We start from the raw sequence: 26500 nt of genomic DNA, 5'->3' as shown, positions 1-26500 counted from the left end.
TATATATATATATATATATAATATTCTTAACTCTGTAACTTCTGTCGGTGCTGTGCTTTTTGGAAAACAAATTTCCCAGAGGAACCTGCCCGAGGGATTAATAAAGTTTTATCTAATCTAATCTAATCTAATTTTAGACAAACATTTTAAAAATGATCTGAAATTAAAAAATAAAAATAAAAATAAAAAGTTACATGTTTTACCAGCCACCTATTATGAATCCTGATTCTTCAAAAACAAAAAACAGTTTCATGTTTTCTCCAATAAATTGTCAGAAAACTCATAAAACATCCAGTGGAACATGGTTTTCATCGTTACTCTGTGTCACAGATATGACAGTTATATGGTTTTGTGACTGAAAATCTTATATATATTGCATGATTTTGATGCTCAAAAGTAGTTATAGAAGAAATAGTATGATTAGATCACCATGTAGCATTAGAACTCCTGCTCACAGCTTCAAGAATATGAAACATAACACAGTCAAAATGACAAGACACTCTGGGCCACAGTGGGAAGGTGACAGTTGAATGTTAGTACCACGTTTTTTGGGTGGAGTAACTTGTTTCTGGGTAAGGTCAAACTATTTGGCAACTGTGCAAATACAAAATGAAACAGTCACAACGCTGAGTTTCAGGTGTGGTCAAATAACAATAGTCACAAGTTATTTATTGGTGGGTGTGGCTCAGAAGGTAGATCTGCTAATCCTCCACTAATCTGAAAGATGGTGCTTCGGTGTCTGGCTGCTGCAGTCTGCATATTGAAGTATCGTCAGGAGCGATACTGAACCCCGTTGTGAATGTTACATAGAAAAGCACACTGGCATTGAAAGAAAGTAACTGGGAATGAGGAAAACTGTATAACATGTTCTGAGTATAAGAAATGTTTCCTGTACCAATCTATTTACCACCGCCATGGTTTACACGGTCACTTAATAGTGAGGTGATTGGGTTCTCCTCAAGTTTAAAACGGTCAGCTCATGCATTCACACTATTGGAGCCAATAGAAGAAAAAAGTCTTATGTGCACTGCAGGTCTCAATTTAAACGACAAAACAGTCTGTCTGTCTAACAGAATGGAATGGAAAGAAATTTAATGTATTATCTTAAATTTTACTTTATATTTAATACTCAATAGCAAAATGTGCTTAATATGCTATATTTTGATGGATTTTATGCACCCATCAACAACAGCTGTGTTTTAGTGATTAATAGTAAAAAGCAGTTTAATACATGTGAAATAAAATTTTGTCATTGTCATAAACAAATAATCCCAAGACAAACATATTACTTGGTGTTGTGCTTAGAGCTGTTTGGCAAAGAGATTTAAGGGTAAACTTTACAGGCAGACTTGTGTATTTACGAATACACGGACAATACCTTTTGATAACAGGATGGGTGTTTGGTTGGAATTGTTATCAATGAATCATACAATATACACGTGAAAAAAAAAGGAGTCACATAATTAAAAAGTTGTTTTATTGATGCACAGTACATGTAAATGATTAGATAAAGGTCCTCTGAAGCTGCTGGTACCTCTACATATAAAAGCTTTAAAACATCATAAACCTGAGAAGATCAAAAAATTTCATAATCAAGTTGCAATTGCCATGAACACATGTTTATATTTTATCATACATGTTTTAATATATGACCACTACTTTGTATTTACTCAACATATTCAGGAACTTGCAAAACAGAATAAAATCTTTATGCTTTCCATAAAGATTCCAAATGGGCCAAATTATTAAACTATTTTAATACAATGGTTTACCCACACAGATTAATGACAATATTTTTATGTAAGCTTTATATGTATAATGATTAGGCTGTTTTATTATATGGCTGTGGATCTGTGTTTATTCAAATGGATTCCATGGATTGTATATTATCTCATACAAAGCATGAAGTCTATTCCAAATGGCCTCAAAACCCCCCACAACTTCCTTTTCAAAAGGTTCTGGGACTGGAATGGGGACTGATTCAGATGGAACAGGAACAAATGGAATAGATGGAACAGGAACAGATGGAGCAGAAGCAGATGGAACAGATGGAACAGGAACGGATGGAACGGATGGAACAGATGGAATAGATGGAACAGGAACAGATGGACCAGATGGAACAGGGACAGATGGAACAGGAACAGATGGAACAGATGGAACAGGAACAGATGGAACAGATGGAACGGGAACAGATGGAACAGATCCCTTTCCAAACTTTGATTTGATCAACAAAGCTGAGACAATTGCAAATAATCCTGTGATGACAGCAAAACCCACAAAATATTTAAGCCATGATTTTTGTGCATTTTCCATGTGTCTCTTAATGATGTTAACTTTAGCCTGCTTTCTAATCTCTTCCTGTGACAGATTTTCTGATGACTTTCTAACCCGATTTTCCTCTTTTTGTATTTCTGTCTCCAATGTTTGGAGCTTTTCATTAGTGTAGTATCCTCCATTGTTTTCTGTCACTATATCCTCTATGCTATTGAGCAGCTCTGCCACCTGGAACTTGTTGCTTCTATATTCATCTTCCTGGTTGTTCTTCCAGTATTTATTGTCAATGACGTGGCACCGACTCCCACACTTCCTCACCAGATCACTCAGAGCTTCACTTTCATTAACAAAATCCTTGATCTTCATTCCTTCAGGGAGCTGGTCACCATGAGTAAAAACAACTGCAGCATATTTAAGAACATCTTCAGAGAAATGTTCACATAATTGTGTGATGACAGCCTTTTCGTGCTCTGTGAATTTCTCTGCTTTGAGCACAATAAGAAAAGCATGAGGCCCTGGAGCACACTCTGTAATACAGCTCAACATCTCATGCTCCAACTTCTCAGACCTGCTTGGGTCAAAGAAACCAGGAGTGTCGATTAAAGTTAGGCTTCTTCCATCAACAGTCTTGGTCTCGCTCTGAGACAAACATGCGTTTGAGTCATTAAAATGATTAATCTTCAATCTGGTCTCGCCAAATATGGTATTAGCCAGACTGCTTTTCCCAGTTCCAGTTTTTCCCAGCAGGACAATCCTCCTTGTCTTTGTCACTGAAAGAAAAAATGAAAAGATGAAAATATCTGATTAACTCATTACCTCATCTGCTTCCTGACATCTCTGATCAATTTTCAAATTTCAGATCAAAAATCTATCAACCCAGTATCACAGCAAAACGTGTAATAGACACGCCGGACCACCGTGTCTATTTCACACCATGCCTCTCCAAAACGTGAAATGGAGATGTATGAAGAATTTTTCGCGACCAGCAGGGGGCAATGATATATTAAGCTAAGAAGTCAGTAATACACAAAAAACCATAATTGCATAAGTACATTCAATTGTGCTTAACAGTCACAAACTATTAAGCTTAATATGTATATACATGTAAATATGTTAATTATTTTTGTTTAACGCTTTCCCACAATTATTTTCGTGTTGGCTTGAAATAAAAAAGCTTCCTCTGGTGTTACTGCAACTTCTGCATGCTTGTTTTTGTCACGCTTTGGAGAGTCAAAGTGTTAAACAGACATGGGGGATATATGTGTCTGTATGTACCCTATCTCCTTAAAGGATGCCCCTGTGTCAGCAAGATTTTGCATGAACAATGTCACATATATGTTTTGAAAAAATAGATTAGTTATAAATCCCAACTCTTTCTGGACTCGGTTTACCAACAAACATTTTTATCAGTTAATAAATTAAAAGGGGTGATTTGTATTGTATTGTTTGTTTGTTTTTTGCTTTTTGCTTTAAATTACACACAAAGAAATGTGCTTCAAACCTAGTATCATTCTGGTTGATTTGAAGGAAAATATCACTGACATCTATAGCATAAGAGTGTCTGAAATCTTTTAGCTAATCATTCATCAGTGTCATTTATTGGTCCTTGTGATTACGCTGCATATAGAGACTTCAACCAAACAGATGCAAGTACAAAGTAAATTTAAAGCATGTTTGAGATTTTCAAAGAAAAGCATGAAATATCTTAGTGCAGTACTACACTGCAAGCCATATGTCAGCAAACAAGCCTTGATAACCCAGAAATCTTGCTTGTATTTATAAGATTGATAAAGCTTAAAGCAGCAATACTGTTAGACATTTTGTCATAGCAAAATAGTTCTTGAGATTAACTCAGTTAATTAAAAATATAGGTCACAGTTTAGCATTTTGATTACTAGAGTGACAAACACTCATAAGTAATGTCTATTTAATAGTTACTTACCCTCCATGCTCTCCAGAAAATAGAAATCTGTCAAAAATATAGTCTGGTTCACGATGTGTCTCTGCAGTGAGTCGTTTGCTTTTGTTCTCGTACTGCGACTTACCTTATGCTTCGCTTCTGCTACCTGTCTAACTTGTTCTCTGGGTTTTAGCCAGAATAAGTGAACAAAACACTGCGCACAGTGTACGTTTACATATAATAATCCACAGTGCTGCAACACAGAGATAAAGATAATAACTAGGTACATGACCCAAAAACATGATACAAAAAGAAAGAAAAAGTTAAACTGTATTTCATTGACCTTATGGATTTTTTAAAATATTTTTATTTCTGTTGTACAGAAAAGTGGAATTTATTTCTGCTTGAATATATGAATACTTCTTATATTGGCCTTTAAACCCTTACCTTACACTACTAACTCCATAGATTCTTTGTTCTGTGAAATACATATAACTTATTCAAAGTTTGGATTTATGTTAACAAAATACAAACGTCTGCATTTTCTTTTGATTTATTTAGTCTCATTTGTTGCTGCATTTGTCAGTCAGTAACTTTTATACAGTCTGGAAACATGAGCAACACTTAAAAACATTAAAACTGACATTACAATAAAGTTTGTCGATGATCAAATCTGTCAGTGGTCTGTCCACTCATCCCAGCAGTTTCCATTACTGTTCTGGTTTAAAAATGGCTGTAGTAGATTTGGCTGATCCTGTTAAACTTTATCAGCTGGTTCAACTGAAGTAAAGTCAGCGGAACCTAAATTAAGTAAAAATGAAAGTCACTGTTTAAGATGTCACTGCCTCTTAAACATGTTTGGCTAAACCTGCTGAGGAGGTTTAACAAGTTCAGCTGAATTATTTAATCAAAATGAAAGTAACTGAAAGTAAAAGTTATTTACTGCTCATCATTAACATGAGGCCATCTAGCTAATAATTGTCAAGAAAATTGTCAAGAAGTTGAAGAAACTTGGTTACATGTGGAACAATTAGCTGCTTTATTAGTGAAGACTTGTAGCAAATAAAACATCAAGAAAAAGAAGCAACAGTTATTTGAAAGTCATAGATCTGTTATTGTAACACCCAGAGATTTTTTTAAGCTGGAGTAATGGACATATTCATGGGTAAATTCTGAAATATAAACTGCAACATAAAGGGTTTTATAGCATATGACGAGGGGAAAAAATCACATTCTTACATATTATTTAAAAAAAGCTACTTCATTTATATGTTAACAGTAAGTATTCAACAAAAACTCTTAAGTAAGACATTTTGTACCATGCAAATACAGAAATCAAATCATGAGGAACAAAAGGATTCCAAAATGTCTCATTCTATAATTTTAATAATGACTCTATGATGGCAACTTATAAAGGTGAATGTGAGTAGTTGTGCCCAGTTTCCTAGCAGTATATGCTGATCCTGTACATCTCTGGATTGTAAAGGTACTTTTTTGAGAGCTTTGATGATTGAAAAATTCTGATATTTAATTTATAACCTGTTTTTACATTTAAAAAAATAAACAAAGTGTGCTTTAGTGTTGTAGTCTCCTTTCTTTGCTTCATCACTGTGCACAAGTTTCATGTCCGTGAAATGTGGTACTCCTGGTTTTATTTGGCTGCTGGCTCTGCAGATGCAGCAGGAACTGTGCTAGATGATGTTGGTGCATTGTTTTTAGCTACTTTTGCTGCAGCTGCTATTCCCAATGCTAATCCTACTCCTACTCCTACTCCTACTAAACCTACAGTCCTGTATTCTTTCCCTAATTGTATTGTACCACCCAGGAATGCACCTAACAGATCCCCTGTTGTAACTGCTGCAACTTTTGACAACAGATTTTTAAACACAGAATGTTTTGCCTTTGTTGCAGTTTCCTCTTCTTTAATGTTTGGAGATGACTGTTTGATGCGACCTTCCTCTTGTTGTATATCTCTCTTCACTTGTTGCAGCATCTCATTGGTGAAGTAGCCTCCTTTGTTTGCCTCAATAATCTTGTCAATGGTTTTGAGTAATTCTGCCACCTGATACTGGTTGTTCCTGTATTCATCTCCCTGGTTGTTCTTCCAGTATTTATTATCAATGACGTGGCAGCGACTCCCACACTTCTTGATCAGATCGCTCAGAGCTTCACTTTGTTTAACAAACTCTTCGATCTTCATTCCCTCAGGAAGCTGGTCACCATGAGTAAAGATTATTGTAGTAAACCTAAGTGCTTCATCTGAGAAATATTGGTTCATTTTGTCTATCACACCCTTTTCATGCTCTGTGTATTTCTCCACTTTAAGCACAATGAGAAAAACATGAGGACCAGGAGCACATTCTGTGATACACCTCACTATTTCAGACTTTATCTCCTCCTCAGATCTGTCTGTGTCAAAAAATCCAGGAGTGTCAATAAATAATATGGTTCTTCCACCGATATTCATGTCCTCTGACTGACATTCACTTGTTCCAGAATTGGGGGTATGATTTACTTTAAACACAGGCTGTCCACACAGGGTGTTGGCAATACTGCTCTTTCCAGCTCCAGTTTTTCCCAGGACCACAATCCTTCTTTTTGACTCTATAAAACAGTAATGATTCGGTGTCAGTTATTTATCTATTACTTTGTCAAAAACAGTGCAAGAAATAAACAGTAAATTGAAGTGCAAGTAAAACTGCATGATGTTTACAAGCCAGTCAGTACTGGCTTACAAGTAAATATGGAGGAGTAGAAAACTGTAATTTCTCTGATTGTTGATCAAAGTTTAGACTTAGCTGTTCAGATGGTGGATACAACTAAATCATTTAGAATTATTAACTCTATCAAGCATACACTCTGTATTATTCTGTTATAAAATCCAGATTTACAGTCTTGAATATATTAGATAACATTTACATAACTACTTTAGGTATTCAGTGGAGTAGATAATGTTGACTAAGAAAAACAATCACTTTCAGAGAACTTTCTTCCTTTGTGATCCCACATTTCTGTTAATCATTAGCAGAAAACATGATAATAACTGCAACTTACCGTCCATGTTTTTGAAAGCTAAATCAGCGCAGAGACACACGATTACTCAGATCCTGTGAACGTTGTGACTGCGCCGTTCGGTTGTTTCTGTACCTGTTGGACTTGTTTCTCTGCAGCAAACTAAAGTGATGACCTTACCTCATAGTGTGTTTTTATTTTTTTTCCCACACCTGGCAACAGCATGAGAAAACTATTGTGCATATTTAAATGTTATTCATTTAAATAAATTAATAACAAAAACACACTTTTTCTTTTCATTTTTATATAAAAATCTTGGCGAGCATATTGTTATAACCCAAAGTTAAATATGTCTGTAGTAAATATGACATAAGCAAAAGAGAGTTTATACTTTTTATACTGTTCTAGAATACTATAATGAAAAGTTTTACTATATATACATAAAAGGTGTGTGTTACGTATTTGAAATCTTCAAGCAGCTGTTTCCTTTAGGGTTCGCCTCAGTTGATCATCTGCTTCCATCTCACCCTAACCCTTGCTTCATCCTCTGTTACACCAACACTCTCACTCTTTGAGCAAGTGTTTGGGCATCAGTGAGAAGAAAAAACTCAATTTTAACAGGGAGAAAAAGGAAATGAGGGCACAGGCATAACTATATAACTTTATTATTATTATAACATTATTCCAATATATCAAAAATACAAAATAAACTCAAAATGCTGCGACACAGACACAGCCATCTGACAATTGTAGTGTATCTACGGGAGGATTCAGGTCACCTGATCGTGCCCTAACTATATGCTTTCGCAAAAATGAATGTTTTAAGTATTGTATGAGTATGAGCACCCTGAGAGCGGAGTGCTCTAATGGGGTGATTTGGTACTATATGGTCTTTAAGATAAGATGGGACCTGATTATTTAGGATTATTTAGCCATGCCTTTCTAATTTTGTTTCCATCTTTGTCAAACTTGGTCACTGCTAATAAAAATGTTATCATCTGCAACTCTACCAGGGCTATGTGATCATTACATCTGTCTCTCTCTCATTCACACAGGTATTCTATAATTCTAGTTACTCCCTACACTCACTACAGTTCACACTGAAATGTACTGAAATGTGCACACTATAAATAGATTCAGTTACTGCTGGGATAATGAATAATTACACCTAACTTAATGAATGTCTTTTTAGTTAAATAGCTGACTTGTTTTTACCCCATGAGAGTTTGGTGAACTGTCCCTGTGCCATATGACAGCTGGGCAGGCTCCAGCCTCACTATAACCCTGATTTGGATAAGCAGAATAAACTGGATGGATGAATACTTTTCTTTTTTTTTCTCTCATTCTCTGTTCAGCTGCTTTTGCATCTTTTTCTGACTTTGATCAGTTACATTCATTTTCATATTCAAAACCAAGGCAGCTACAAGAGAGCCTTTGTTGAGCTGGGTAATTCATTTTCACTTGCAACAGAAAAATCACACAGAAGAGGGACTATTTGGGAAATGTAAGTCAAGTTTAACATGATTTGTATTTGACCTGAAATACAATCTAAAATCCAATTATGATGACACTTTGTCATTTTGTCAGATTTAGCAAATAAAATGATTTGCCATCATAATTAGAGTCATAATGTAATATCTAAAAATCCAGAAATGTTTGGCTAAAATGAAGGGAGTCTTTCAGATATTCAAGTAAATATTCTACAGTACTACACTTATTCACCTTTTTTTTTTATACATACACACACAGACACATATATTACTTTGACTTCACATTAGAAATGTTTTAGCTAGCAGAACAAAGATGCAGAAGAATCTGTTTCTGCTCTTCTGGGTAAGTGGATGATCTTATCAATCATACAGCAGTACTGTTAGCTTAAAGCAATAAGAGTGATTCTGGACTGATGCACCTGTTAAATGGCAGTAATGGTGAAATAATTGTCTTCGGAGCCTTATATAAACGAGAGGAACAGTGTAACTGATTTTCTGTATTAACCATTTTCTTTTATGATGAATTGTTTGAATTAGTTTCAGTTGAATTGTTTTTAAGCTGAGTAATAGCTTTTTTCTGTATCTAAAACAGAAGATGGCACTGGTCTCTGCCAGGAGTCGAGTTCAATAATACTGATGCTAGCAGAGACGTATCGTTTGGCTAGCAGAGAGCCAAATGATATATCTGGCTTAGAAAACTGTGCATGAATGGACAAACCAAATATTTTGACTCTTCCCATAGGAAGAGAACCGAGGGAACTTATAGCAGAGACAATTGTTGCATAAAATTTAGGTGAAACATTAAGGGTCCTGGTATCGTGCAAATAGAGTAGAATAGACTACAAATAGGCTATAAAGGTGAAATCCTGTGTTTTGTCTCATGTCTACCTTTTTCCTCCCTGCATTTGAGCTGCCATGTGCATTTTTATATTATAGAGCAAGGCCAAAGTTTACTTACTTTTACCTTACTTTTTAGACAAAAATGTCAGCAGCTTTTAGGTGTGTCTGCATGTTTGTGCTAAATGATAACAAAAAGGTTAGTGTAATTAAACAGGTGCCTTTGTGACAGTGATGTTGGGGGGAGCTGGACGCTGGCCCCGTTTGAAGTCTTTAACTCATTTTATTGGTTTTATCTAAAAAAAAGAAAAAATAATCACAATCAGGGTGAGACTCACGCATGCTCCAGCTCCATGTGAGGCAGCTTTACCAGAGCAAGACTCTGAGAGCGACAGGTGCATATTCGCACAGCAACAAGTCTGGACCAAATAACAAAACGCTGAATTGACCATTTGAGCCCCGACCAAGGACTCCACCCTGAACATCAGTGAAGCCATTTAAAATAGAGATGGCCCTACCCTTTACCAATGAGGAAACTTATGACACTTGTAGTAAATAAGAGAGCTAAACATTAAACATTGGCCAGTGAGACTGTGAGGGACGGTTTTTAACCTGACCAATGAGCCAACTTTAAGTCCTTCTGAGTGAATCACACAGAGGTTTAGAAATCTTTGCAGATTTTGGAGAGAGAAAAAAACACAACTCCTGACCAGCTTTTCTGCACCTGTTTTATCATCACCTTGTACCAGCAGTGATCAGTGTTGCTGTGGCCCAAACATCACTCTGTAAGAGATTTTTTGATAAACTGACAAAGAGCCTTTTTTTTACCGCCACTAAAGAAGACTCTGCATTTGGATCTGATCCAGCACACCTCAGGAAAGCAGCGACACATAAAAGACTGTGACTTACAAGAAGCGGTCGACATTTGATGACAGATCTGTGATAATCGTGACGTACTGTATTTGAGAGTGAAAAGCAAAGTAGAGGTGTGTAAGTGCTCTAAAATTGTATATTATGCTTTTAAAATGTGAAATGTGATGTGATTTTAAGCACCAAAGAACATGATTTTTAGAAAAATGTTATTCTTATGTTTTGAACGTATGTGTGATTTTTAAAAAAAATCTATCACTATTGTATGCCTTATAGAAAATGTGTTAATTGTATGTATTTGTAATCATGTATCTTTGATAAATAAAATAACAACAGTCACTTGGAAGTGAGACTGTTAATCACAAAAATGGTGGACAGAAAATAATTTTCCAGTTTAGAATAAATCAGAATGAATCAGATGACTCAGTTAACATTTTGGATTTATTTACATAATATCAACATATCAAGGAGTTTTTGACTTCTCTGTTTTTCTTTTCTCAAAGAAAAGACATAAAACTTCACAATATGTGAAGTTACAGCACAATTTACCCAGATGTACTTCTTTTTCAGTCAGGGTCCTTTTACAACATCCATATTAGCTCAGGTAATGAAAATACAATTATGACATAGACAGGAAGTAAACTTTAACATTTGAAGTTCAAGTCTTGCTTAGACGATGTGAAGCATCTCATGGACCTTTTTTCTTGGATTATGCATCAACCTTATGCAAATCCATTGTAATTTATTTGAACAAATGTAGAAAGAAGCACTTCCTTTCTTTTTTTTTTTTTTTTTTTTTTTTTTTTTTTCGCCTGTCCCATTTGGTTCTTTAGCCGTCAGAATTGTTGTCTGAAGACCAACAAGGATACCCAATGGATTTATTTTGCCAAATGGATCATCATGGCATTGCCGTATTGGTCCATTTGATCGACCTTTGTTTTTATTATTTATTTTATTTTCAGTTGTTACAGACGGGACAGACATGAGTGAGGGATAGGAAAGGGAGAAAGAAAGAGGAAGGAAAAGAAAAACAGAAGGGGAGAGGGACAGTGAGAAAGGGGGGAAGAAAAAATATCTCCGGGATCACCTGTTGAGAGAAAAAGAATAGAAAACAAGCAAAAAAAACAAAACAATGCAACATACTATACACAACACCATCGCATTAATCTAGCTAAGTGTAAACAGCAGTAAATACTAAATATTGAATGTTGTTGTGCAGCACGCAGGACAGACAGCGCACAATGTGCTTTGAAGTAGCAGCCAAGAAAGGTGTGATTTAAGTCTACGAACAGTGAACACCCATGTGCACACCTGTGTGGATCGGCGCGCTTGTATTCAAATGGTTTCCCCATGTAATGGTCTGCTAGAGGATGTAGAGAGCCATAGCCCTGTCCCCCAGGGCATGAAGCAGGCATGGAGGAGATCCAGGCCCCAGACATCCAGAGGCCCCAGAGTGCAAGAGCCCAAGGAGGACCACCGGAGGGGCATCCGTGCCACCTTCATGGGAAGGGCTGAGGATCCCCAGATGAGGGGTCACCCAGTAGCCACCGGGCAGAAGCTAGAGGGGGCTGCACCGGCGTGCCCGCCGGCTCCGCCGGCAGCCAGCTGTGCCAGAGTGAACCGAGCCGCAGGCACAGAGGCCGGAGGCCCGAGGGCCCCCCGCGCCTCGGAAGAGGCCTGACCGAGCAGCAGGCGCCAGGCCCCGCCAAGTAGCCACCGGGAATGAGCTGGTACATACCTCAGCGCCCAGCCCCGGACACCAAGAACCAACAATGCACCGACCCCTGAGGGCATCAGTCACCGGCAGGGAGTGTGGTGAGGGGAGATAGGCCTCCACACTTTGGAGGGCCTTGGAGTTCCCAGAGAGGTGGAATCTAAGACCCGACCTGACATATAGACACAGACAAACAGGCACACACAGACACAGACATGCATTCCCACCCTCATGCACACATATACAAACACTCAGCACTCACCCAACGTAGGAATAAACGTAAATGGACGTGTACACACAATCACACTCCCCAAACATACTCTATACCCCGGGTCCAGGTATCCTCACCCCCAGAGATGGAAACGGCACCCAGACCCAAGAGATGTTACCCTTCCCTCCGGGGTGGAGGCAAGCAGACCGCCCCAGGCTCCGCAGCAGCAGGGAGGCCAATCGGACAGCCAGCATCTCTTCCCAGCCCCGCCGCCCCGATGGCTAGCAGAGAACGGGGGTGTGTTAAGACCCCATACCTCCCTCCTCCCGCTCAAGTGTAGTGTTGCTGCGTGTTGCTCTAAAGTGCATTTAAAACAAGGGAGAGCATGGTGCTGCTGCCAGAGAGCAGCAGGTGTTAGCACGGCCCCTCCCGAGAACCCTCAATGTCTACATGGATTTAAAATTGAGAGGTGGGCACCGGCGCCAGAGGTAGGTTTGAATACACAGACCGTCTACTGGACGCCGTTAACGTGCCCACCCTCAAGGCCCTATATATATATGTGTGTGTGTGTTATGAGAGTGTAAGTAATGTGGATGTCTAAGTTGTGAGATAAAATTGAGGCACAGGTGGCCAGAAGAGGACAGAGGGGGGGGGGGATGTCTCCCCTGCACCCTGGTGACACACCCGCACCCCAAAGCCCTACCTGTGTGGGTGGGTGTGGTGGAGCGGGAAGAGGGAGGCAGCCGGGGATGGGGAGGAAAAGAAGGGAGGGGAGGGTGTCCCTCCCTAGGGCCAGCTCCCCCGCTGACCCCAATATGCACCCCCGTCCTCTGGTATCCACCAAGGCAAGGGAGCCCAGGCCCATCCAGACCGGGGCCTACGGCAGCAGCACCGCCAAGCCCCACAGGACCTGGGGCAGCCCACCCCACCCCACCGCAGAGGAAACTGTACCCACCCCAACATTCAATCATCTCCCAGACTACACAAGACACAGACACCCAGGTTAAGTTTATTCTCCACCTCTCCTATGTCTCTCCCCCACCTACAGAGTGGACTCCTGCAAAGATGGAACAACCTCCCTGCCAGTTCAAGAGCCCCCCGGTTAGGCCGATGCACAAGAGGCCCCCTGCGCCAGGGCTGAGCCCCCGTGCACCCACCCGCCCACAACCTCGGCGACACACCGACGAGGACCGAAGCCCCCAAGGCCCAGCCAGAGCCCCAGCACAGAGGCGAAGCACCCCCGAACCCCAAACCCCCACGCCCGCCCCGGATCCACTCAGGGGCAGCCAGGCCACCAGGCCAGTAACCTACGTCCGCCAGCACAGACCATCCTCCAGCCCCGCTGCACGCGGCCACGAGGAGAACAACCTCTGAGAGTGACCAGAGCCACTAACCAGGTTATGAACACAACCCCCGGGTTAAGCCCTCCAGGGATAACGTCTCTAGGAGTCCTCCAGGTGCCCTAAGCCCATCCCAACCTCCACATCAACCACAATAGCCAAGGCGGGACCAAACCACGACCCCTCACCCCCGCTAGGTGATGGAGCCAATCAAAGGAGCCCAGAGGGATTGATCTAATGTGGTGGCAGAGGCTATATCGAGACTAATGTGATCTATTAGATAGTTTCTATATTGGCTAGAATTAAGATTATTTTTATTTTTCCAGTTCATGAGGACCGTTTTCTTGGCGATGCATAGGGCAATAAAAACCATGTGGACTGTATTAATTTCTGTAGTGACATCATCCAAATTTCCCAACAAGCATACTAAAGGGGAGGTTGGAATTTTACATTTCAGACACTTTGATAAGTCCTCACATATCTCGTGCCAAAACTTCTGCACTGGTGGACAGAACCAAAGAGCGTGGATGTAACTGTCTGGTGTATTGCCTTGACAGTGTGAGCAGTTGTTGGCGGATGTAAAGCCCATCTTAAACATTCGATGACCTGTATAGTGCACTCTATGCAGTATTTTGTATTGTATTAATTGCAGATTGGGATTTTTAATCAATTTAAAGGTTTTTAAGCAAATCTGAGACCAGACGTTTTGGTCTAAGCTGACTGATAAATCTGCTTCCCATTTTGCAATAGGAAGGGATATTGATTCATCTATTTTAGAAAGTGTTCTGTATATTTTAGATAATAGTTTGGGGGATTTAAGAGTAAGAAATTGAACCACACTTGGTGGTGTTTGTAATTCAACTTGACTGAGGTTAAATTTCTTTTTTACTATGGATTTAATTTGTTGATATTCTAAAAATCTTTTCTTGTTGATCCCATATTGTGTAACTAGTCTGTCAAATGGAATAAATTCTGTTCCCTCTAATATATGTTCTAAGTATTTAATTCCTTTACAACTCCATTCTGGGAAATTAATCATATTTTTGTTTTGTAATATGTCAGGGTTATTCCAGATAGGTGTACGTTTGCATGGGATTAATGAAGACTCCGTTATTTTTAGAAACTCCCACCATGCTGTCAGAGAAAAGCTGATGTTGATGCTTTTAAAGCATTCATGTCTTTTGATGTTTGAGCTAATAAATGGTAGGTCTGAAATCTCTAGATCATTGCATAGTGCCTGTTCAACATCTAGCCAGGGCTCATCTAAGAGGGTACATTTTAACCATTCTGAGATGAACTGAAGCCTGTTGGCTAACAAGTATTGGTGAAAATTAGGCAGATCTAATCCTCCTCTATCCTTGGTTCTTTGTAGCGTTTTTAAGCTGATGCAAGAAGCACTTCCTTTCTTCTGTGATGCATTTACTTTACTACATAAACTAGATGTTAGTGTTGCCAACGTTAACATTTCTCATGTCACCATCGAGCATTTCTAAAACCCAACTTCAGTATATGCAGTGTGGACTCCCAGATGGAAATAGCAATGAATCTAGATATTCAAAGTTTTCATCAGGCTACCTTTAACATTTTCAAGGTTTTTGTTTTATGTTTTAAATCAAACATTTCAGCATTTTGTATATTTTCCAAAATGACACAGCCTTCCCTTCTGAACATCTTCTAATCATGCTGTCTGTCAGGATTTGTGTTGTGTGGAGGCGAGGAAGTGACCCAAACGCAGGACTCGTGGATAGTGAAGAACTGAAGATGGTTTATTATGAAGCGTGGATGAACAAGGCAGGAACGAAAGGACTGACTGGCTGAAAGACTGAATAGCTGGCTGAACTGAACGCAGGTGGAAACGACAACATAACATCAATGACACGACAGCTGAGTACACAGTTGAACATAATCTGGCTAATGACACAAGAGACGAGCTGACACAGGAAAAGCAGGAAGTGAGAACATTTGATATGGCAACATAAACTAAACATGACAAAACTGAAAGCAATGGGTCAACGACCCAGGAACCCTGACACCGTCCCTATTTCAGTAGCGGCTGGAGCCGAAGACAAACGGCTGCTGCTGGAGGAGCACTGGAGCCAGGGCAGCAAACATTGGATAGTGCCACAAGCAAACTGTGTGTGTGTGTGTGAAACATAAAAATAAAAAGCCAAACAACAAGCGGGTCCTGTCAGGTCCTCTCAGGTTTACATTATCATATACCAAATCCCTACATAATATAACCAGCTCCCAGGTAGAATTAATGTTGTTCACTGTAAGAAACTACAAAGTTTCATCAATAGTTTTTATTTCTGTAAGCACTACTAAAAAAAAGGAAAAAGGATATATACATTTCCATATAATATGTACGTGATTCATTGAATTATAATGTGACATAATCAAGTTTAAATCAAAGCATTCACCCCTACTTCTTAAAATCTACAAGTAACAAACACTTAGTTTGTTACAAGTAAAAGTAGCATTTTTAGCATTTATTCAAGGAAAAGTAATGTTTGGCCACCACTACTTTTCCTTGAATAAATATCTCAACAGTTCCTCTACTGCCACTATATCTACTTATAAAGTAATCATACAAGACATCAGAAAACAACACTCCTTTCTCTGCTTTTTTTGCTGTCCACTCTCTGTCGTTGTCATGATCCTAACCATCATTTAACAGTATATTCGAGGACAGCTTTAGCAGCTTTCTGAATGGCTTCTGATGCACTTTCTGATTGTTCAGCTGCAGCATATCCTAACCGACCTCCCTCTACTAACCCTTTCTGAGCAGCCAGTGATACTGTTGCATCTTTGTGCTCCTGCAGATTCAAAAAAGTTGATGTGACCATCTTTGCCACACCAAGAAAGGCTCCAACCAATACGCCTGTTGCTGTACCTGCAAATATAATCAGCAGCTTGTTCATCACACCCTTTTTAGCTTCGATTGCAATGTGTTCAACCGACATGTTTGCTGATGACTTTCTAATAAGCTCTTCCTCTTTCTGTAGTTCACTTTCTATCGTCTGCAACATCTCATTGGTGTAGCAGCTTCCATTGTTTGCCTCACTTATTTTGTCTATTGTCCTGAGTATCTCTGCTACTTGGAACCGATTGCTCCTGTAGTCATCTTCTTTGTTGTTTTTCCAGTATTTATTATCAACAACATGGCATCTGCCTCCACACTTCTCCACCAGATTGTTGAGCTCTTTGTTCTGACTGATGAATTCCTCGATTCTCGTTCCCTCTGGGAGCTGGTCGCCATGAGTGAAGACAACGGCAGCGTATTTCATAGCATCTTCAGAGAAATCTTGACATATTTTTTTGATTACATCTTGCTCCTGCTGTGTAAATTTCTCCACTTTAAGGACGATGAGAAAAGCATGAGGTCCGGGAGTGCACTCTGTCATGCACCTCACTATCTCATCCCTGAGTAATTGCTCAGACATGCCTGTGTCAAAAATACTGCAAGTGTCAATAAAACTAATGTTATTTCCATTTACAGACTTAATTACTAAACGGGGCAGACTTATTTCAGAAACGGGTGCATGGCATACGTTGAAGACATTCTCTCCAATTATGGTGTTGGCCAGGCTGCTTTTCCCAGCCCCAGTTTTTCCGAGTAGAACAATCCTCTTTGAAGTCAGTGCTAGAAGACAAAAATACTCTGTGTAAATGAAGGAAAGTAAAGATCAATTTCAACATTTCTTGTTGGTTTGCTGCTGAATAACCATAACCTGGGCATTTTGAGCAAGTATGTTCATGATATTCACCACTTATGCCCAACCTACTGGCCTTAAATTGTTGACTACAAATAAGTGATGAGATGATGATGGGAAATGTATTAATTTTGCATGTGTTTGTTCATTAATCAAACTGCTACTAATAGTAATACTAACACGACTACCACTACCACAATAATAATAACAATACCAAAAATACTACATTTTATTTTAGGCACCTTTCAAAACAAGAAACGTCACCTTACATGGGAGAGTTAAAACACTGTAACAAGAAACAAGAAATTATCAACGAGAGTTGATAGTTTAAAGAGACGTGTTTTGAGATGGGATTTGAAGTTAGAGACCAAGAAAAATATTGAAGATTACTGTTGCCCCCAGACGTGGGGGCAACTGCAACTGTAAAACGTACTGAAGCACGAGTAGTGAAGTGGACAGAAGAAGAAGGCGTAACTTTGTGCTGAACATTGGGGGTGGGGGGGGGGGGGGGTGTCAAGATCTCTGTCTAAATAAATAAATCTGAGTAAATTCCCAGATGATTAAATATGCAGCTATTTTGCGGGTAATAACAGAAATGAGTAAAGAACATCAACAGCCTATTTATGCAAGATAATTCATAATTTTATTGGTTGGGTCTGATTATTGGGGGGGTCATAACCCCCCTAACCTCCCTGGAAATGACTCCCCTGCCTGAGGGTGCAATTGGGTGTGTTATGCAGAAGTTCAGAGTTGTAATGCAGAACAAGGTTGTGGGTGACTTTAAAGTGACTAGGAGAGTTTTTTTGTTTAGAATTTAACCTCCTAAGACCCGAACTCCTTCATGGCATGCATTTTTAATTTCTCTTTGATATTTGGGCTGATTGGGACCCGATGAATGTAAAAACAAAGAATTACCAGATTTTTTTTTTTTTTTTACCTGATTTTTGTTTCTGAGAAAAATGAGATCCACATATGAGGACATTCGTTTTAAATTTTGATAGATCATTGCCAGTATAATGTCCTCGTAAGTGGACAACAGGCCCTTGTAGAGCAAAATATTGTATTTTGGTCTAGACAACCCAAAATATGATGTCCACATATGTGGATGCCAGGTCTCAGGACGTTAAAGCAAGGTCTCGTAATAAGAGATAATATAGCTGTGGGTAATTTACTAATAGGACAGGTGCAGTTTCTTAATTGTAATAAAAACAAACAATGAACATAGGTCATGCATGTTAAATGTAGCACAAACTGTTTTCAACAGAATTGTTGCAGTAGAAACAGGTTTCAGCAACTGAGAGACTCAAATGAGGGACTGTAACCTGTATGACAACATTTTGAAATCACATCCAGTAACATTCTTGTATAACAGAACACTTAAATCAGTTCAAGGGATGAATTGAACTGGATGTGCCTGATTGACAAAACTTTATGTTTGTACTTTGCGACCGATGGTGTGAACAGATGATATGCAGGGTGTCTGTGTCACATATGGTCAAAGTGTATGCAGCTGAATTTGTGTAGGTCCATCACTAAAAACAGTAATGAGTATGGGCTCAAATTGTGGTCATAAATATTTTGTATTTGTAAATCAAATGCTTATTTGTGAACCGAGTTTTGTAACCGTGTAAACCAAAATATGCTATGTTTGTGCATCTACAGATGAGAATTTGTGTGTGTGTAAAACAGATTTGTGTTTGTAAAAAATATTTACACAAGTTTTTTGGTTAAGGTCTGCTTACAGATACAAAGCAAAGAACTACGTGTAAAACTCTGGCCTCAGCTTCCCTGCCTATGGGACTTACAAGTACAAATTTTGACCGAGTTTTTCTTCCTTTCAGCTGATTGGTCAATCACAAATTTAACAATCCAATCAGAGAACAGATGGGTTTGGCTGTTGGAGGGGTGCTTTACGCAGTTTCAGGTCCTGGAAGAATAAATGCCCTTTTACATGCCAGCTCAGTATTTTTCATCACCATGAAGGATCACAACTCCAATGTCCAAAGTCAAAGTCACCCTCTGTTCTGTTCGTTTTTCAGACATATTAGCTTTGAACTCCACTGCACAGGCACTGAAATTGCTGTTGCAGAAGCCACACTATGCTGAAAAGACCCCAACACAAAATTCTAAAGAGATGGAATTTGAAGGTTTGGTCATTTCTTATCACATCTTTGTCAGACTGCCCATTCCAAAACACCAGATTGCTGAGAGAGGTTGCATGCATTGAGTTACATTGGTCTTTGTCATGCACTCTTGTGCATCATGGAGACTCAACAGAGAAAGAGAGAGTACACATACGTGGTTTCTACATCACATCACACTGACTGTTCACAGCAGACAAAAAGACCCTCAGACTACTGAAAACATCCAGGTGTCCCCAATACCAAGTCTGCCCCTCTCAAGGGATTTTTGTAACAATGAATTGATTCATTCAGGTTTTTCAATTAATCAGAAGCTAATAAAACATTTCCTTTAAATGCATATTTGTACCCTTTAATTGTATTTGATATAAAGTAAGCTTGACTGACCGTCCATGTTCTCAAAAAGAAATCACACTTGTCACCGGGACCTCACGATGTCCTTGCTGTGTGTTTTTCCACCTGCTCTCTTGCTGCACTTTGGCTGTGCTTTCGTTTGTCACCAATTGGACTTGTTAACTGACACTGTAACTACACAAAACAATGAGCAACACCTCATGCTCATAAATATTTTTTGCTGTGGGATTGCAAATCGATTCAAACCCACAGCATGTCGTTATGTAACTGTTCACATTTTATGTATCAGAGCTGGTCATCACATTTACCTGTGTCAATTGTTTTGTTTATTTTATAAGTAGTAACAGGGCTGAAAATCAAAAGCCACATATAATATAAAAACTATTTATAAATACAAGATATTTATGAAAAAAATAGTTTGAAGCAGATACTTTGATAATTGTGACTGCACAATGAACTGAGACATAATTTCTTTAGGGATTATTAAAGTATTCTGATTCTGACATAGTGTTGAACAGCTTAGTAAATCCTCTCAGTGCTTTAAAAACAGGACAATTCAGAGTTTGAATAATGGACTGGTAAAATGTTTGTTTCTCATCCTAGTGAAACAAGTTTTAAACAAAGAAGGGAGTTTTAATTAAGTTAAGTTTGAAAAATGGGAGAAACTGATTCATTTATTCCCTCTTGACAGTTTACTGGTACATGCACATGTAATGCTTCATTAATGCATAACTGCAGATTAAACAATCAATCACTGCATGAAATCCAATGTCTTTGAAATCAGCTGCTTTTTTTAAAATAAATGTAGCACTATTAATTTTTTTCTGAAAAAATATAACATTTTCAGGGCTCAAAACACATTTAAGCTCTATTAACTAAATCAATTTTACACCCACTCCAAGTGTCACAATCAATCTTGATCTGCGGGCTAAATATGAACTAGAAGCTACATTTGAGGGAAATTAGTGAGACGGTCATGCTGTCTCATGCATAACAATAACAAGCACAAGCTGAACAAGAAGTGAAGCAACAAATAGCCAAGATAACCACTGATCCTGAGACGTGTGAGAGCGAAGTGCTCTAATAGTACTGCTAATACAGTACTATGTGGTCTTTAAGATGAGATGGGGCCCTATTGTTCAAGACCTTGTATGTGATGATGTGATCCTTCCTCTGCACATGCCTCTCTAACTATGTCTCCATCTTGGTCACTGCTAATGTAAATCTTATCATCTTTAAGTCTATCACCAGCGTTAGTCCTTGAAAATTTACCATTATATCTGTCTCCCTATCATTCACACAGCTATTTTTTTATTCTAATATATACATCTCTTCTCTCCATTACATAGGTTGCCTTGCTTTAGGATGCTCACTACAGATCACGTAGTCTGTTGCCCTATGACAGCTGGGATAGGCTCCAGCCTCACTATAACCCTGATTTGGATAAGCGGAAGAAACTGGATGAATGAATCCTTTTCTTTTTTCCCCTCTCGTTCTCTTTTTAGCTTGTTTTGCATTATGTTATGTAAAGCATATTCCTGTTTTCAGTGCTTCCTTTTCTGACTTTGATCAATAGTTACATTCATTTTCATATTCAAAACCAAGGTCACTACAAGAGAGCCTTTCAAAGTCAAAGTCACCCTCTGTTTTCTCCGTTCTTTAGACATATTAGCTGTGAACTTCACTGCACAGGACGTGAAATTGCTGCTACAGAAGCCACATTATGTTGAAATGACACCAACACCAAAAGCTAAAGAGATGCATTAAGTTTTGTTGCCTCTGTTATTGTTTGAGTACTTTAAGATCCAGAGGTTCCAGTTCATGTCTGAGTTCATTAAGCTGACTTGAATTTGATGGTTTGCTAATTTTTTATCACATCTTTGCCAGACTGGCCACTCTAAAACACCCAGATCTGGTTTGCCAAAGGTGGCACACACATGGGGCCATGAATAAACCCTCACTAGGGTTTGGATAAAGTGTAAACTCACAAACCTGTCAAACCTGCATTTGAAACGTTGGCTAACATAGCAGTATAGTATTGCAACATGGCATTTGGGTCTTCTAACTAAACCAGGAAAATAGGAACATAAACAGTGCCATCATTGCCAGACCTGGCCCACATCTGGTTGACATACACTCTGCCATGACACCAGTCAGTCAGCAATCCAAATTTATTCACTTAATGTACCCTGTTTTTCCTGTGTTTGTGTCTCTCTGGGTATATGCAGTTAGTGGGGTTAGATTAATGATGCTAAATTGCCCTCCCCATAGGTGTGAATGGGAGTGTGAAATGTTGTTTTCAAATAGTTGTTTTTTGTTTTGTTTTTTTGGAGTATGCTGTCTCATGCATAATTAAAACAAGCACAAGCAGGAACAGAAAGTCTAGCAAGAAATAGCAAAGATAACAACCACTGATCCTGAGACACGCTGTGATCCTGGCCTCAGGCTACAGTTTTAAAGAAACTTCTACTTGACCTAAGATTGTTTGATCACTGTGGTGTGATAAGTCCATCTAGAACATGTAAATACGTAAATATATGTTGTTTATCCATTTCACAGCATTTTTTTTTTTTTTTACATTTTTAAAGAATGGTCTAAAATAAAAATAAAAAATAAAAAAAGTTATTACATGTTTTATACCAGCCCTGATTCTTTAAAGTTTTCTCCAGTAAATTGCCAGAATACTCAAAACACATCCAGTTAACATGGTTGTCATTGTTACTCTATGTCACAGAAATAACATTAACATTAAATTATTCCATGATATCCATAATACTTCATGATTTTTATGCTCAAAAAGTGCTTATGAAAGAAAAAAGTACTATTAGACCATCAAAAACATGAACAACTGTGGGATACTGTTAGTCCGTGATTTGAACAAATCGCAGGATCAGCCTGATATTATTTGTATCCCACTGTAACTTTACTGTATAAAGCGCTAACATCTCCATGTCAGGAGTAGTTAGTCATTACAACAAGTGTTTGTGAACTAAAAATCAAGAATGTGGGATACTGTTTGTCCGTGATTTGAAGAGCCCAACGCTGCTCCCGACGCAGGGAAACCAATTATGCAGGGGAGACCTACCTTGGCACTTGTGCAGGTGAAGCCAAAGGGAAGATTTGCTTCACCATATTTTCTAGACTTTGGCTTAGAATGAAGTTGGTTTGGAAACATATTCAGTGATGCTTCATCTCCTGCTTTGCGTTTGTGTGGGCGCCCCGTGCTAGCAGTGTCCAAGCGTTTTGTTTTTTCTCCCCTTTTCACACTGCACCCCCCCCCCCTCCCCTGCAATGGCTTCGCGCCCCCCCCCCCCCCCCAGGGGGTGGGCCCCACACTTTGGGAAGCTCTGTCATAAGGAAATGATCCCATGACCAGAGATGGGCAGTAACGCGTTACTGTAATCCGATTACTTTTTTCAAGTAACGAGTAAAGTACGGGATTACTATTGCAAAAACGGTAATTAGATTACCGTTACTTTCCCGTAGGAACGCTGCGTTACTGCGTTACTAAAACCGTGATTTTTCAGATCAACAGTGGATCATATATCGAGTGTGGGAGAGAGTATGAGCGTGCAGCATTTAAAGCGTGGAAGTACTGACGTTACTTTAAGTTTGATTCCATAAAAAGTGACAAAAACATTAGTGTCCGTTGTGCGTGGGAAGAAAACTTCTTTTTACAGCGAAAAAAACCCCCTAAACTTCCAAGCAAGCGCCGAGTGCGCTATGACGTAATGGGAAATTCACAGAGAAACTCGCGGATTCTTCCAAACCTGCACCAGGATAAACCTCCGCCTACCCTACTCCTGCTTTACAGGTGAAAATAGAGCAACAGGACCGCTAGTCTTTGACTTTATTTATTTTCTGCTGTGTTTTACTTGCATCTATTTGAAAGACTGAGTGTAAACACACACAAAACAAATTATTTTATGTGCTGGAATGTGCAGAAAATAAGTTTAAATGTTAAACAAATTTCTTCCAGTCAGAGAATGTTGCATATAATTAAATTTTTGCTTGATGCATAAAGTTAAAAGATTAAAACTAATGAAACAAGTTTTTAAAAGGGACATTTCCATTTGATTACATTTTGTATGATGGATTATGCAGAAAAAGTAGAAATGGGCTGAAAGATCTATCCCTTTACCACCTATTCAGGTTGTAAATCGTGTTTTTAAAAAGTAACTAAGTAACTAAGTAATTAATTACTTTTGAAAATAAGTAATCAGTAAAGTAACGGGATTACTTTTGGGGGGGGAAATAATCAGTAATTAGTTACTGATTACTTTTTTCAAGTAACTTGACCAACACTGCCCATGACAAACATATTACTTAGTTTAATACATAGAGCTGTTTGGCATATTGACGGAAAAACTGTGCATCCATTTATACACGGACGATTGTTTTTTGATTGGAATTGTTATCAATGAATCATACAATATACACATGGACTCATAAAGAAGCACAAGGAGAGTCACATAATAAAAAAAACACCTGTTTTATTGATGTACAGTACATTTATATGATTATGTAAAGGTCCTCTGGAGCTGCAGAAGACATCATACAGGTTTAACAGGTAAAATAGTGCTGGTACTGCTGCATGTAAAAGCGTTAAAACATCACAAAGCTAAGAAGAACTTCTGATCAAGCAATTTCAGATTATAATCAAGTAACACCCATTTATTTTTTACTATACATGTTTTAATATATGACCACCACCTTTTATTTACTCAACATTTTTAGGATATTGCAAAAAAAGAAACACATTTACACTTTCCATGAAGATTCAAAATCGGCCAAAATAAAAGTATTTTAATCTCATGGTTTAGCCACACATATTAATGCTATTTTTATGTAAGATTTAAAGGACAATATATGATGATTAAGCTGTTTTATTATCTGTCTGTGCATCAGTGTTTATTCAAATGGATTCCAGGGATTGAATATTCTCTCATACAAAACATGAAGTCTACTCCAAATGGCCTCAAAACCCCCCACAATGTCCTCTTCAGAAGGTACTGGGACTGGAATGGGGAATGATTCAGATGACACAGGAAGAGATGGAACAGGAATAGATCGAACAGGAATACATGGAACAGATGGAATAGGAACAGATGGAACTGGGACAGGGACTGGATTAATTGGAATTGGGATTTTCTCTGAAATTTGTTCTACCACATAAGCTGCCACTTCTGTTAATACCTTACCAAACTTCGATTTGATCAACAAAGCTGATACAGGTGCATTTTCCATGTGTTCTTAATGATGTTAACTTTAGCCTGCTTTCTAATCTCTTCCTGTGACAGATTTTCTGATGACTTTCTAACCCGATTTTCCTCTTTTTGTATTTCTGTCTCCAATGTTTGGAGCTTTTCATTAGTGTAGTATCCTCCGTTGTTTTCTGTCACTATATCTTCTATGCTATTGAGCAGCTCTGCCACCTGGAACTTGTTGCTTCTATATTCATCTTCCTGGTTGTTCTTCCAGTATTTATTGTCAATGACGTGGAACCGACTCCCACACTTCCTCACCAGATCACTCAGAGCTTCACTTTCATTAACAAAATCCTTGATCTTCATTCCTTCAGGGAGCTGGTCACCATGAGTAAAAACAACTGCAGCATATTTAAGAATCTTCGGAGAAATGTTCACATAATTGTGCGATGACAGCCTTTTCGTGCTCTGTGAATTTCTCTGCTTTGAGCACAATAAGAAAAGCATGAGGACCTGGAGCACTCTCTGTAATACAGCTCAACATCTCATGCTCCAACTTCTCAGACCTGCTTGGGTCAAAGAAACCAGGAGTGTCGATTAAAGTTAGACTTCTTCCATCAACAGTCTTGGTCTCGCTCTGAGACAAACATGCATTTGAGTTATTAAAATGATTAATCTTCAATCTGGTCTCGCCAAATATGGTATTAGCCAGACTGCTTTTCCCAGTTCCAGTTTTTCCCAGCAGGACAATCCTCCTTGTCTTTGTCACTGGAAGAAAAAAATGAATAGATGAAAAAATCAGATTAACTCATTACATCTGCTTCCTGACATCTCTGATCAATTATCAGATTTCAGATCAAAAATGTTCAACTTCTGAATGCGTGTTTTGGACATAGTGGACATATTATATATAAAGGATGGCCCTGTCTCAGCAAAATTTGCATGAACATTGTAATGCAATAAATCTATTTTGTATGTTTTTACAAAATAGATTTATTGTAAATCCTAATTGTTTCTAGATTCCTTTTACTTGTAATGTATTACTGTGGTGGGGCGTGGTCTGCGGTGCCGTGCAGGGAGCACCTGCACGGCATCCTTAATCACGCCCGCCTAGTAAAAAACACGGGAACTCAGGGTTTGTGTGTATTGTGGTGTGATGTTAAATCAATAAAATGGCTCTAGATTATGATCTTTGGTCCCGCCGTGCCTTATTCACACCACAATTACATACCCAACCAACATATTTCTGTCATGGTCTGGAGTCGGGTGACTCCGTGTTCAAGTTTTGTTCATTCAGTGTTCTGGGATTTTGTGGGGTTTTCATAGTTTTGTCTTTTGTCATGTTTTCATGTTCCTTACTTATTCTTTAGGACCGCTGTGATTTCTCAGCCTTTAGGTTTTGTCTGAATGCCTCCCTTGTGTTCCTTGTGTAGTGTC

The 26500-nt window shown here is 38.8% G+C and overlaps 3 protein-coding genes, 1 long non-coding RNA gene and 1 pseudogene across 4 annotated transcripts in view; all 5 read right to left on the bottom strand.

Annotated features, from left to right (window-relative positions):
- The window catches only part of LOC146522334 (uncharacterized), a 59212-nt gene extending 35388 nt beyond the window's left edge, over positions 1 to 23824 (bottom strand). Inside the window, exon 1 of the long non-coding RNA XR_014871222.1 lies at positions 23457 to 23824. This is a non-coding gene — a long non-coding RNA (uncharacterized LOC146522334). The remainder of the gene's footprint in view (positions 1 to 23456) is intronic.
- Positions 1462 to 4320, bottom strand: LOC146522337 (GTPase IMAP family member 7-like). The gene is made up of 2 exons (XM_085143623.1): positions 4217 to 4320; positions 1462 to 3044 (listed from the first exon to the last, which is right to left on the bottom strand). Exons 1-2 carry the CDS (start codon positions 4221 to 4223, stop codon positions 1858 to 1860), a joined length of 1194 nt encoding a protein of 397 aa, XP_084999749.1. The 5' UTR covers positions 4224 to 4320; the 3' UTR covers positions 1462 to 1857.
- On the bottom strand, positions 5164 to 7349 carry LOC146522336 (GTPase IMAP family member 7-like). Its single transcript, XM_085143646.1, has 2 exons — positions 7229 to 7349; positions 5164 to 6778 (listed from the first exon to the last, which is right to left on the bottom strand). The coding sequence occupies exons 1-2, from the start codon at positions 7233 to 7235 to the stop codon at positions 5826 to 5828; spliced, it is 960 nt and encodes a 319-aa protein (XP_084999772.1). The 5' UTR covers positions 7236 to 7349; the 3' UTR covers positions 5164 to 5825.
- Positions 15054 to 17328, bottom strand: LOC146522335 (GTPase IMAP family member 7-like; the record flags this gene model as incomplete). Its single annotated transcript, XM_085147909.1, has 1 exon — positions 15054 to 17328. A coding segment is annotated over one exon (1014 nt), but the record flags the coding sequence as incomplete, so codon positions are not given.
- Positions 23825 to 24309: 485 nt separating the features above from the next.
- On the bottom strand, positions 24310 to 25850 carry LOC146522333 (GTPase IMAP family member 9-like; annotated as a pseudogene).
- Positions 25851 to 26500: the final 650 nt, after the last annotated feature.

This window comes from Neolamprologus multifasciatus, chromosome 3 (assembly GCF_963576455.1).
Source record: "Neolamprologus multifasciatus chromosome 3, fNeoMul1.2, whole genome shotgun sequence".
NCBI classification, from domain to species: Eukaryota; Metazoa; Chordata; class Actinopteri; order Cichliformes; family Cichlidae; genus Neolamprologus; species Neolamprologus multifasciatus.
This window is presented reverse-complemented; position numbering and strand designations above follow the sequence as displayed.